Raw genomic sequence first — 13,341 nt, forward strand, 5'->3', positions numbered from 1 at the left:
GTTGCCGTACTGTATTAAAGCTTTAATCAGGATAAAACCGTATATTAAAAGCTAACAGAAGCAGTAGCATTTACAAATAACAGCGTATCTAAAAGTATGAGACAACAACAAACAAAAATCTTAGGCCTACCATTAAAAGCCGTGCTTGCACAGGTTCTGCGCGATCCTCTTCACTAATATCCTCTGCGTCTCAATCGGGCTCAAATTGATCAATATAGACGACGTCATTGTTTACAATACAACCGGAGCACATGCCGCTATGTTGAGGGGCGGGACGTTTAGACTCGCGCTAGAGGCGGTTTAGCCAATCACAACACACTGGGCCAGCTAATCAGTCAGAGCCCATCGTGTATTTCTGAGGGAGGGGCTTCATAAAAGCAGGAAATGATCAGCGCATTCAGAGGAGAAGGGACAGAGAGGTGTGGAATAAAGGTAAATTATGTGAAAAATAATGCGTTTTTTAACAAACGAAGCATTAACACATGTTAGACTGCACCCCATAAACACAATCAAGCCTATAAAAAACCCAGTCAACCACCCCTTTAACAGATTTATTAGACCACCACCACCCAATGTAAGGTTTGTGCCACAGCTGCCCTAAACTAACAGTATTAGTGATTAGAAAAAAATAGTAAAGCACTTTATTATTATTTTTATGCCCAATTAGAGTCAATAAATACAGTCTAATAAATTTGTTAAGCACTTTTTATGCTTAACAAATTTATTAGGCCACCTGTCATAATAAAGAGAACATATTTTAGGAATATGTCAAAAACTTATTTAAAACTAAACATTTTATTGTCATTTATTGGGCAAATAAAAAATCTGAAACAACTAGGCCTAAATAGTCTTTATTCACACATAATAACAAAAAAATTTAATATTTTGTATGGACTCCTTTGGCCTTGATAACAGCTTGCATTTTTGCTGGCATTGTTTTTATGTACTTTTCCACAGTCTCCGTTGTTATTGACTGTAATTGGGCATCATAATAATAAAAAAAATAAAATAAAGTGCTTTACTATTTTTTCTGCCTTTCTTGTAAAACAGTAAATTCGAAAATTCATGTATAACAACAACAATTATATTTTAGCATTACAAATACTACTGTGACTAAAGAGCTTACACATACTGGTGGATTAACCTTTACAGAAACATAAAAAATGAATTTGGTAATCACCAATACTGTTACAAACCTTACATTGGGTGGTGGTGGTCTAATAAATTTGTTAAGCACTGTAAATTGCCCTGCCCTTGTAAATAAAGTGTGCGCTTGGCTTGAATAGTGTGTAAGACTAGTTTTGTTATGCCTCTTGTGTCAAGCTTGTAAAGTTTATGGAGCGCAACTAAAGGAATTTCCCATAAGCTTTAAGTGCTTGAAATAGGCTAGAGTCCTATATGGTTCTCTCATGTTTTTAACTGACATGTAGGTGGTCTAGATTAATGATGTTATATAATGTTTTTCTCTCTCTATAGCCATTTGAGGCTGGTGACCTGTTTCAGGGCCACAACTTCAGCAGAGTCCTCACTACACTGGTTGCCCTCAATAAAGTGACTGCAGGCAAGTGTATCTTTCTAGAATTATCCTGTTTAGATTTTCACAATATAAAAGTCATTTTTAAAAACAAAGAGAACAAAGAAGCAATATACTGTAACTTACTTTAACGCCCACAAAAAAATCACAGTGTTATCAACAGTTTCAAATGTGTTTAAATTTGCTAATGTGCTTGTAGTTCTTATAATGTGTGACAGTGTTACAGATATTCCCATTGGTGATTTTTCTTCTCTGTGTTCTCTCTGTTGGTGTAGATATTGGGATAGGCAGCGACTCTGTATGTACCCGTCACTCTTCTGCCCACCGGATCAAGTCCTTCGAATCACTGGCCTCCCAGTCCTCACTGGGCCGATCTTCTAAATTGCTCCATAACCAGTTCCGCAGCCTTGTGAGTAACACTGGGGTGAGAAAACTCAACCAGCCTCAGCAGATCTCAATGAAAATATTAATTTACATTGTGCGTCACATCTACTCTACCGTTAGAGCTGGGTATGCACTGACTGAATTGCCTCGATACCATCGAGTATCGAAAAATGTCTTGTCGCTCGGTACCTTCGTACCTATTTCGATACCTAAGGGGTTAATCTCATCAAAGTCAGTGAGCCAGTAAGCGTGCAGCATGCTTTATGTGCCTAAATCAGTGATTGGCTCTGGCGAGGCATCAAGGAAAACGCATGTTACGTGACCATTCACGCACACTGTGGCATCATGCAACATAAGACAATTTAGAAGATTTATACTACGCTTTTACTCAAAACTCACTTAAAACCACCATCGAGTGTTTGTAAATAACTTACGATTATAATCTAATATGGGTTTTGGCCATATAATGTTGCAGAAATATGTTATTTGCAGCCTTTTATATCAAGCTAATCGCTACACCTGCTTAGCATTTCTCATGTAAACACCCTGTATTGTTATGAAAATAGGCAGAATCTCATGAAAATCACATGCAAATCATTTACTGTCGTAATCGTGTGTTTATTAGCTTCATGTTTCATCCCTATAAATGTTTTTATGGAAGTGTAATGCACGTTCGTCATCGGAGACAGGGTGGCATATGAACATGTAATATGATTAACATATGAGCAGCTGATGAGCTTTTTCTGAGTCAGAACAGCGATCGCGGAAGAGAAAACACAGGCAGACAGCGCTGGAAGCAGCTAATGCTCATCAGATTGCGTAAATAAGTGGAAAATGAATAGAAATGATGATGCTATGCATTTTAAAACAAAAACGCATTAGTGTAAACGTAGCCTAGGGACATTAGTCCTGGGGACATCATCAGAGAAGAAAGGGCTTTTCTGTCTCCTGAAAAAGCGGACATGCTAATTTTTTTTTTCTTGAAGAACTGCTGTGATTTAAAGGGGTTATATGATGCGATTTCAGTTTTTCCTTTCTCTTTGGAGTGTTACAAGCTCTTGGTGCATAAAGAAGATCTGTAAAGTTGCAAACACTAAAGTCTCAAATCCAAAGAGATTCTTTATAAAAGTTAAAGAGTCAACCACACCTACCTAAAACGGTTAATTCTAACACGCCCCCACATGTCTACGTCACGATGTGGGAAGATTTGCATAATTAAGTATGCAGCAGTCTCACATAATGACTTAAAATTTTCATTTTGCACTGAAAACTGTTTGAAGTTTATTAAAACTATTTGCACTGATTTATTGTGTTGGTTACATTTTGTTCCTTTGTGCTTTTTTGTTCCTTTGTGCAGTGGCTCAGGAGATGAGTCTGATTCTGTAAAACCTCAACAAACTGAAAAAATAGTTTTATGAGGTAATGTAAGTTTTTTGAGGTAATTTAATCTTGTTAAAATGGATTTCATAAAATTGGTATCGGAAAAAGTATCGTGCAGGAACCGGTATCAAAGTCAAGGTATCGGTATCGATATCGTACATTTTTGAACGACACCCAGCCCTAACTACTGTTACAAAGTTTGGGGTCAATTTTTAAAATGTTTTGAAAGAAGTCTCTTATACTCACCAGGGCTACATTTATTTGATTAAAAATACAGTAATAACAGTAATATTGTACAATATTATTACAATTTCAAATAACATTTTCTATCTGAATATATTTTAAAATGTAATTTATTTCTGTGATGCAAAGCTGAATTTTCAGCATCATTATTTATAAGAGTCATTACTCTCTTCAGAGTCACATGATCCTTCAGAAATCATTCTAATATGCTGATTTGGTGCTCAAGAAACATTTCTTATTATTATCAATGTTGAAAACAGCTGTGCTGCTTAATATTTTTTTGGACACCGTGATACTTTTTTTTTTTTTCCAGGACTCTAGAATAGAAATGAATAGAAAATCTAAAAGAACAGCATTTATTCAAAATGGAAATCTTTTGTAACATTATGAAAGTCTTTACTGTGGCTTCTTGATCAATTTAATGCATCCTAATTTCCTTACTGATTCCAAAATTCAAACAATAGTATATAACATTTCTGTGTATGTGAAGAGCAGCATTTGCTGTTAGTGTTACCATAGTAATGAGAAGCTTGTGAATCCTGTCAATGGCCCTGTGAAATTAACTGACTAAAGACGTTAGGAAACTCAGCTTGACACCACAGTGCATAAATGTCATGTTTTTAACTACAATGGAAAGGCAAAGATGTCTTTCGTTTGATGTTTCTAACTTAAATTGTTGGCGTTATAAACAGTGTCCTGGAACTCTGTCTTGCGTAATCATATTAATTAATGTAAATGGGTCAGTTTTGATCTACGGAAGTCGTTAACACACTATGAGGCTGCATGTAAACATAAGTACTCTCTCTCTCTTATAGGACATGACGGAGAACAGTTACACTCAGTTACTGGTTAAAGCTCGCTTCAACTTCCAGCAGACCAATGAGGACGAGCTTTCTTTCAGCAAGGGTGACATCATCAGTGTTACTCGCACAGAAGAAGGGGGTTGGTGGGAGGGATCCCTCAACGGCAAGACAGGCTGGTTTCCAAGTAATTACGTCAGAGAGGTTAAAGGGTCTGGTAAGTGTCAGTTTGCTATGGACCGTTATAAATATATAAACGGAGTCTTCTCTTGATCCACAGTGCACCATTATTAAAACTCTGTGTCTTTACAGACAAACAAGTGTCTCCTAAATCTGGAACGCTTAAAAGCCCTCCCAAAGGTTTTGATACCACGGCTATCAGTAAAACCTACTACAACCTAGTAAGCACATTTCAATCAATTATCCTTTTCAGGGGTCACCTGGTTGATTTGCTTCATTTTCGAGGTTTTGTGCATGAACAGTAATCAGACTCGGTTGATTTGTGAATGAGCACAGCTGATTTGTAATCATTGTGTTAAAAATATCTTATCTAAAAATAACTGCTGTTTGTTTGTCTTCAGGTGCTACAGAACATTTTAGAAACTGAAACGGAGTATTCAAAGGAGCTCCAGAACCTTTTGACCAACTACCTGAGACCTCTACAGATGGCAGAAAAGTAAAATGTTTTGCTTTTCCCTTGAGAAAACACACAACCAATAAAATATAAGAAGGAAATACACAGTTTAGTTTTAAAATTCACATTTGTTCTGTGTTCTCTGACTATAGCTGTTGGGATTAATGTGTTAATTTAGTGATTACATAATTTTTTTTTAATCAGTTTTCTTATCATTTGAGATGAAGTAATGTTTTGAGCACTGATTTACAGTTCTCATTGTTTCTCATAGACTGAGCACCTCAGACGTAAGTGTCATCCTCGGGAACCTGGAGGAAATCAGCACTTTCCAGCAGACTTTGGTCCAGTCACTGGAGGACTGTACTAAGTGAGTATTATTCTAACCGTGAGCAGCCGTGTGATTCCCGGGCCCTCTCTTAATAGCCCCTGAGTAATTTACAACAGGAGGGCCGAAGCACTTAGTGAAACTGAGACTCAATCAAATGTATCAAGTTTCGACTCCTAGATGATGAAAATAGACCTGGGCGGTAACCTGAGGTCCATTAAAAGGATTTGAGTATCACTAGAGGTTTCTAATGTTTACACTGACCTCTAGTGGTAAGTCCTTTAGTAAATTGGGAAAATGCTAACTGGGTTTTCCAGCAAAATGGTTTATGAATTTATTAATTTATTAACCGTTTATTAATTAATTAATTAATTAATTAATTAATTTATACATTTCAGAGAAAGTAAATTGAGCATATTGAAGTAAATTAATGTTAATACGTTTTTTTTGTTGTTTTGTTAAATGAGGAATATACAAATACTTTGTCTAAGATCAAAGAATAAAAACAGACTTTCAATTCAAATAATTCTAAAATAAAAAAATGTTGTATTATTAACTTTATATTGTTATATTATTATAAATTTTATAATAAATACATTTTTGATCAGACCCTGTTGAGTCCTGTTTGCAAAACCCAAAAATGATTATCAAAAATAAAAGTCTGAAAGTACGCTACCATTCAAACATTTAGGATCAGTAAGATTTTTTAAATGTTTTTGAAAGAAGTCTCTGATGCTCACCAAGGCTGCATTTATTTAGAAATACAGTAAAATTGTGAAATATTGTTGCAATTTAAAATAACTGAATATATTAAAATTCATATTAAAATGCATTGATTATAAATTGCATGATGCCTTTTTTTAGGATGCTTTGATGAATAGAGAGTTCTAAATAACTGCATATATTTGAAATATAAATCTTTTATAACATTATAAATATCTTTGCTGTCACTTTCGATCACATTTAATGCGTCTTTGCTGAATAAAAGCATTCATTTCTTTCTTTCAAAAAGTCCTACTGACTACAAACTTTTGAATGGTAGTGTATCTACAAAATAATTGGAGACTGTACATTTAAGCTGTTTGGGATGAATTAATTGCAGAAGGTGTTGTTAAAATTGGGAATATAGATTTATATCCTACTTAGGAGTATAGGTTCGGAAAAATCCTAAGCAAAATAATTGAAGAATATTAGCACAATATTTGTGAAATAATTCTCCTCGTTGTTCTGTGATTAAGGCTTCCAGAGCTGCAGCAGAAAGTGGGAGGGTTCTTCCTGAATCTCATGCCCCAGGTGAGGTCTCTTTATGTGTCTTACTGCTCCAACCACCCGTCGGCAGTCAGTATTCTCACCGATCACAGGTATGCCACCATACTGTGGCCTGATTTCACAGAGAGCCTCTCCGCTGAAAACTGGTGATAACTTCTCATTTCTGTCCCTGCAGTGAGGAACTTGGAGAGTTCATGGAGGGGAGGGGTGCGTCGATACCAGGCATTCTCACACTGACCTCTGGCCTCAGCAAACCCTTCATGAGACTGGACAAATATCCCACATTACTAAAAGAACTGGAGAGACACATGGAGGTAGAAGAGAGCGTTTGAGCTTATATGCTTTCGGTTAAGGTTTTAATGGTTGGTGGCATTTCAGTGTGACACTGTGTTCTTTCCCCTTCAGGAGGGTCATCCAGACAGGACAGAAATTCAGAAAAGTATGACGGCTTTCAAGAATCTCTCTGTGAGTGTTAACTGCCTAGTTAGCATGCTAAAGCAGACTGATGTCCCATGGTTTTGCCACTGCAGTTAGGTGTGGATCATTCCCATGGCAACCAGCCTTCTTAATGTATTGTGTTGCCATGGTTACAGGCACAGTGTCAGGAGGTGCGGAAGCGCAAGGAGCTCGAGCTTCAGATCCTGACTGAGACGATTCGTCTGTGGGAGGGGGAGGACATTAAGACCCTGGGATCAGTGCTGTATATGAGCCAGGCCATGGTCCAGAACCACGGCTGTGAGGTGAGATCCCAATAGCTCATACACCTGATGAACATTTTCTCCCCTAATAGTGGGAATTTTAGGTGTGGCTGATTATTTATCCAATTATTTGACCAATACATTGGTCAAATACATTAATGTCAGCATGAAATGAAAATTCACCCTTTTCTAAATGCATGTTATTAATGATATTGTGAACGATTCATCCATGCATTTTTTTTTTATAATGTTTCCTGTGTTTTTTTTTTTAGTGATATCCTAAAATAATTCGCTAAAATAATATTTAAAACATGTTGATGCAACCACGGCTATTAGTAGTGTTCAGGAAGCCTTTTATAATTACTGTTATTATTAATAAGGTTAGATTAAGTAGTGATGTGTTTATGCAGTGGGTTAACCCTTTTAACTGTTAAAAAAAGATGTGTTTTGTGGCCCCGAATTGCATATAATTTATCTTTTTTTTTTCTGGATACAAGTTTTGTAGAAAAAAAAAAGTTCTCAGTCATGTACACCATGGATGGCCAAAGCTCAATTACAGCACACATGCATTAAAAACCCATTATAAGTAAAATCATATTGACAAAAATGCCAATAGTTTTTCCAATGTGATTTCAGTCCTACAGTTATAATGGCTATGTGGTATCATAATTTTTTATATTGATTTTTTTTTAGGATAAGCATGAACGTTACCTGCTGTTGTTTCCTCATGTCTTGCTCATCCTGTCTGCAAGTCCAAGGATGAGTGGCTTCATCTACCAGGTCAGAAACCAGCTGCTGTCAGAACTGATTACTACACAGCCAAATAAATCTCACTGTCCTCGCTCCACCATCCCCTAAAATCCACTCAAACCACAGCTTTAAAAAACATTAAAATGGCACTTTCGGCTCTAGCACAAAGAAAAAACGTCTGCTTTGTTTCTTTCTCTCAGGGCAAGCTACCTTTGAGTGGGATGACAGTGACCCCATTAGAAGACTGTGAAAGTCATAAAAATGCTTTTGAGCTCTCAGGTAAGGACAGACTGACTCACATCTTTTGTGTTCAGGACACAGTCAAGTGTTTTTGATCATTATTAGTCATTCATAGACTCTGCTTATGTGTCCATCCAATAGGAAGCATGTTTGAGAGGCTTCAGGTGATCTGCTTTAACAAACAGGATCTGCAGGACTGGCTCGAGCATCTGAACCGACAGACCAAGCACACCACCATGGCGGCTCCCAGCATGAAACCCCTCACTGTTCCCTGCCACACAGTGGGTCACCTATTTAATCATACCTTAAAGGGTTAGTTCACCCAAAAATGAATATTAGCCCATAAATTACTCACCCTCAAGTCATCCTAGGTGTATATGACTTTCTTCTTTGGGTGAACTAACCCTTTAAGGCCAAAGTATACTTGAGTTTTTACACATACACGAGGGTACACGCACCAGACTATTTTTGTACTATGTACGTGCAGGTCACAAAGATAAATCTTTCTAGAGTGCATGTGTGTGCATGTGCCTGCATTCGCGTACGCCTCAAATGGACTATACTTTGAAAGACTACATGTTCAACTGTGCAAAATGCATAAAAAAAATGAAGTATACTTGGGCCTTTAGAAAACCACACATATAGTATTTAAATATTTGTAAATATAAATATGAATGTATTAGAAATATTTAAAAGTGTACATTTTCTTTTATCTATATATCTATTTATCTAATTTTTTATAGCCACTATATACAAATATCTATCTATCTTATCTATCTATCTATCTATCTTTATTTATTTAACACTTTTATAGGTGGTATGCACAAAGAGCTTTGCAAAAAAAACACACACGCATGCGCACACGCACACAGACACAGACACACACACATACACACACACACACACATTTGTAAACACAGTCATAAAGAGCTTTACAAAATATAAAATAAAGTGTAACACAAATGAGTATGTATTTATTTATTTTTGAAATTTGTCCTGTCCATTATCTTCAACTTTACGGTTAACCTAAATTTTGCCCCTCCAGCTCCCGTCTCACCCTCTGACGCCGTCCAGACATGCAGAAAGCCGGGGCCTGACAGTTGCTCCAGCTTACCACACCTTACCACACCCCTCCTCTCATGGGGCCCCTCACAGCACCATGATGTGGGGCCCCCTGGAGCCTCCCAAAACCCAGAAGCCCTGGAGCCTGAGCTGCTTGCGTCCAGCACCCCCACTCAGGCCCTCAGCTGCTCTCTGCTATAAAGAGGTATCCTGGGCTCAGATTACAGCTAATTATGCAGCATACTGGACTTCTAGTTAAAAAATATTGTGAAAATATATTAAATGCAGTGTGATATAATACAAACATTGTAATTGTTGATTATTTCCCTTGATATTGTAGTCACTATTATTTTGATACTAATATGTGAACGCTACAACTCTTTAACTAAATAACTTCATATACTCTCTCATGGTGCTGTAAATCTCAGTTTTACCTCCTTCTGTGTCCCTTTCCTGTTATTTCCATTCCTCCTCCTCTCTCAGGACCTCAGTAAAAGCCCCAAGACTATGAAAAAGCTGCTGCCCAAGAGAAAGCCGGAGAGGAAGCCGTCCGATGAGGAGTTTGCACTGAGGAAGAGTAAGTCAGCTGGTTTATATCGTTATTGATACTGAGAGTTTCTGAAGGATCGTGCATCTGATGTAACCTCTGACCTGTGAAGGTACTGTAGCTTTGGAGGAAGATGCTCAGATCCTGAAAGTGATTGAGGCCTACTGCACGAGTGCAAAAACCAGACAGACTCTGAACTCAAGTAAGTCTCGTACGCGGGCCTGTTCACCTCCGTTTCGTATCCTCTAAGACATTCCTCATTCATACCTACTTTTCTATGTGTAACATAGAAATAAACTAAAGTCTGTTGATCTTAACAAAATTATTCTGGGATCTCTTATAACAATATCCTCTCTCTTTTTTTCTCGTCATACTTAATGTTCATTTATTTATCATGACCCCCTGCTCCCCATATTTTAATTTGGACATCTTTACACATCATTTTTATTTATTAATTTATTTGTAAAACCTATTTACTCTCTTGGGGTATAATTGGTTCTCCCATCTGTGTGGTTGCACAACCCACGTCAATTCTTTGTTCGGCCCCCTTGTTTTATTTTCTTTCCATCTGCAATCCTCCCTCCCTCCCTCCCATCATTCATATGATTTGATCCCCCTCTCATCATCTGCGACTGGACGACCTCTTCAGCATGGCAAGGCACTGATCTCATGCATAACCACGTTTTGGATCAATCCAGTGTGGACTCTCTGGGCCGCCGTAGCAGCAACAGAGATACTTCAGTGATGTTTACGTGGTTTGAAATTAAGACATGATTAATGTGTGTTATATATATGCAGAGTCAAATACATGACAAGATGCCACAAACATTGTAATATACATTTTGAATAAATCTTGGGTTGTTTTGTACAGTATGTTTATCCTTTAAAAATTACAACAAAACAAAAAGTTTGTTTCCATCTATCTTACAACAAAAAGTTGTGTTTTTGTTTTATTTATTTATAAATGTATTGCTTATTTTCACTTGATGGGTTTTGTTTTGGGGGTTGATGAAATTTTAGTTTTCAGGAAACCCTTGGTCCTCTGGTTTTTGAATGCTTTTAGTTTTCTTGGATGATCCCTCTCTGCATGACTAACTCCTGTCTCACTCACGCACAGTCCTGTGTAAGTTTGATCCAGTCCAAACCATTTTTTTGAGGCACAGTGGTCCTGCACTGACCTAATCAGTGAGTCCAACTTAACTAATCTTCCTGAAATCACTCTGCGGGGCTTCTCTTTTGAAACAGGACAGTGGAAAGATGCCAGTCCAGCACTGATAGTTCCTGGGGAGGAGAAGTTCAGTGTAGACGAGTTGAAGAGTAATGGTCAGACTTTTCTGGAGGAGAAGTAAGACTGCATATTTGTCCATTCCCAGAACAGGGTTTATAATGGGAATAAATAAAGAGGGATGTTTGTCAAGAGAACACAAATTGAATAGAGCTGCAAGTTTAAAAAAAAATATTTACTGACATATTCGATATTCAATGTTTCCTAGGAGCCTTGTGGATGTTGTTTATGCTCTGAGAGATGAGGTACAAGAACTTAAACAGGTGAGTGTTTGTGAGGGTCCGAGGAAGTTTTTCTTAATATTTAAATTCATAGAAAACAATCATATTTAATATTTTCTATTTCCTGCTTACATGATTTTACCATTCTAACAGGACTATAAAAAAATAAAGAAATCCCTGGAGGAAGAACAGAGAGCCCGGAAAGATCTGGAGAGGATAGTTAGAAAAATGTTAAAGAATATAAACGATCCTTCTTGGGATGAGACCAATTTATGATATCAATGTTGCCCCCTTACTAGTTTTTGTTCTTTTACATTAGTGTTTAAGATGACCGGGAAGTTCAACCAGAACATTCAAATTATCATGTGTTTTCTTACATTGAAACCACCTTTGATGTTCGTGGGTACGAGTCTGTAGTAAAATAATCTTACATATTTGACCTTATATGGCTCATTGCAATGTTCAAACTCAAAAAAATGGTCTTTTAGTGCATCTACACCAAGCAGATTAAAAAAAAAATGTAGTTTGTGAAATTCTGAAGAAATGTAAAACCACTTGTTTATATCTGAACAATCATGTGACTTGCTTGCTTGAAGTGGTAGCTAAATCATGTCGGGTGGCATGAGTGTAACCTGTGAATATCCATGACGAGTTTGTCTTTCACCTGATGTTAAGGTGTTGAGATAGACAGTACCTCGGTCTTTACATCCCATTAATGTTTGAGATTGTGAGTGTCCTGTTTTTCTACATATTACCTTTGTCATTACAAAGGTTCAAGAGATCATCATATTTTACTGTTAAGTTCCATTTTTAAATAACTTTTATTCAGATGCTCTCTGATTTAAGATGTTGAATCTGTGAATATTTCCATGGTGTGGTACAGAGAACTTTTTCATTCCATTTACTTGTTTATTGTTGATACTTAATCTTTAATTCAACAGAGTGAGTGTGCACAAGCATAGCAGATGTCACGCTATAGGTTCACTGTGGGACATGATGCTTATGCTTATATGTCAGTATGTTTAGTACCTGTTTTAGGTGCCATTGCAATTCAAGCTGTGACAGGAGTTCAATATTATGATACTCATACCTGAATTATTTTTTTAGTCATGCGAGTTATATCTGTATACATTTCAGTGTCACTCATTTAGTGTGACCAGAGCAAAAGCCAAACTCTTATTTATGGACTTGACTGTCTGTGACTTATTACTGTACTTGACATTTATTCCTATAGCGCTTACACAACACGAATAGAATAGCCTCATCAGAATTCATGTTGGATATTTATTAATTAGTATTCTTTACCTCAGTTCCATGTTACCGTAAATTAATTCTGTAAATAAAGACAGTTGTTTATTTGCTTCTCTACTTCAATGTCATCAATTGGGCTTAAAAAGAAAATTACTGTAAAATACTTCATAATACACTTTTTTTTTGATTTTTGTGAATGTTTTTGAAAGAAGTCTCTTATGCTCACCAAGGCTGCATTTATTTGCTTGTTTTAATCAGAAAAAAAAACATTTAATTATAATATTGTGAAATATTATTAAATTTTAAAATAATTCTTCAATTTGAATGTATTTAAAATTTTTAATAGGATTTATTCCTGTGATGGCAAAGCTGAATTTTCAGCAGCCATTACTCCAGTCTTCACATGATCCTTCAGAACTGCTTCTAATATGCTGATTTGCTGCGCAAGAAACATTTCTTATTACTGTCAATGTTAAAAACTTGCTGCCTAATATTTCAGCTTTCTGTGATGAATAGAAAGTTCAAAAAGAGTCTTTACTGTCAATTCTGTGATCTATTTAATGCATCCTTACATTTTTATTTATTTATAGTCGACTATAATTATAACTAGGCAGATTTCCCACTGTGAACACCTTGAACCCGCAACTCTGACCTCTGATGTTTACCACATGAGCAATGTGAGAACGCATCTTGCAGATGTATTAACTGCGTGTGAATG

At 36.6% G+C, this 13,341-nt stretch overlaps 1 protein-coding gene across 3 annotated transcripts in view; it reads left to right on the forward strand.

Annotated features, from left to right (window-relative positions):
- Positions 1-12,669, forward strand: part of LOC107712280 (rho guanine nucleotide exchange factor 7-like) — a 25,247-nt gene extending 12,578 nt beyond the window's left edge. The window contains exons 3-21 of one of the 3 annotated variants that reach the window (XM_016517489.1): positions 1,477-1,561; positions 1,810-1,958; positions 4,357-4,558; positions 4,654-4,742; positions 4,923-5,017; positions 5,247-5,342; positions 6,539-6,661; positions 6,745-6,883; positions 6,975-7,034; positions 7,163-7,309; positions 7,961-8,047; positions 8,218-8,296; positions 8,399-8,538; positions 9,303-9,524; positions 9,803-9,896; positions 9,979-10,068; positions 11,112-11,211; positions 11,360-11,414; positions 11,526-12,669. In XM_016517489.1, coding sequence (XP_016372975.1) covers positions 1,477-1,561; positions 1,810-1,958; positions 4,357-4,558; positions 4,654-4,742; positions 4,923-5,017; positions 5,247-5,342; positions 6,539-6,661; positions 6,745-6,883; positions 6,975-7,034; positions 7,163-7,309; positions 7,961-8,047; positions 8,218-8,296; positions 8,399-8,538; positions 9,303-9,524; positions 9,803-9,896; positions 9,979-10,068; positions 11,112-11,211; positions 11,360-11,414; positions 11,526-11,648 — 2,175 coding nt within the window. In that variant the 3' untranslated portion in view covers positions 11,649-12,669. Of the gene's footprint in view, positions 1-1,476; positions 1,562-1,809; positions 1,959-4,356; positions 4,559-4,653; positions 4,743-4,922; positions 5,018-5,246; positions 5,343-6,538; positions 6,662-6,744; positions 6,884-6,974; positions 7,035-7,162; positions 7,310-7,960; positions 8,048-8,217; positions 8,297-8,398; positions 8,539-9,302; positions 9,525-9,802; positions 9,897-9,978; positions 10,069-10,929; positions 10,990-11,111; positions 11,212-11,359; positions 11,415-11,525 lie in introns of those variants that run through there. The other 2 variants (XM_016517490.1, XM_016517491.1) reach the window with 2 other exon arrangements.
- Positions 12,670-13,341: the final 672 nt, after the last annotated feature.

This window comes from Sinocyclocheilus rhinocerous, unplaced genomic scaffold (assembly GCF_001515625.1).
Source record: "Sinocyclocheilus rhinocerous isolate Xijiao unplaced genomic scaffold, SAMN03320098_v1.1 scaffold2583, whole genome shotgun sequence".
Taxonomy (NCBI): Eukaryota; Metazoa; Chordata; class Actinopteri; order Cypriniformes; family Cyprinidae; genus Sinocyclocheilus; species Sinocyclocheilus rhinocerous.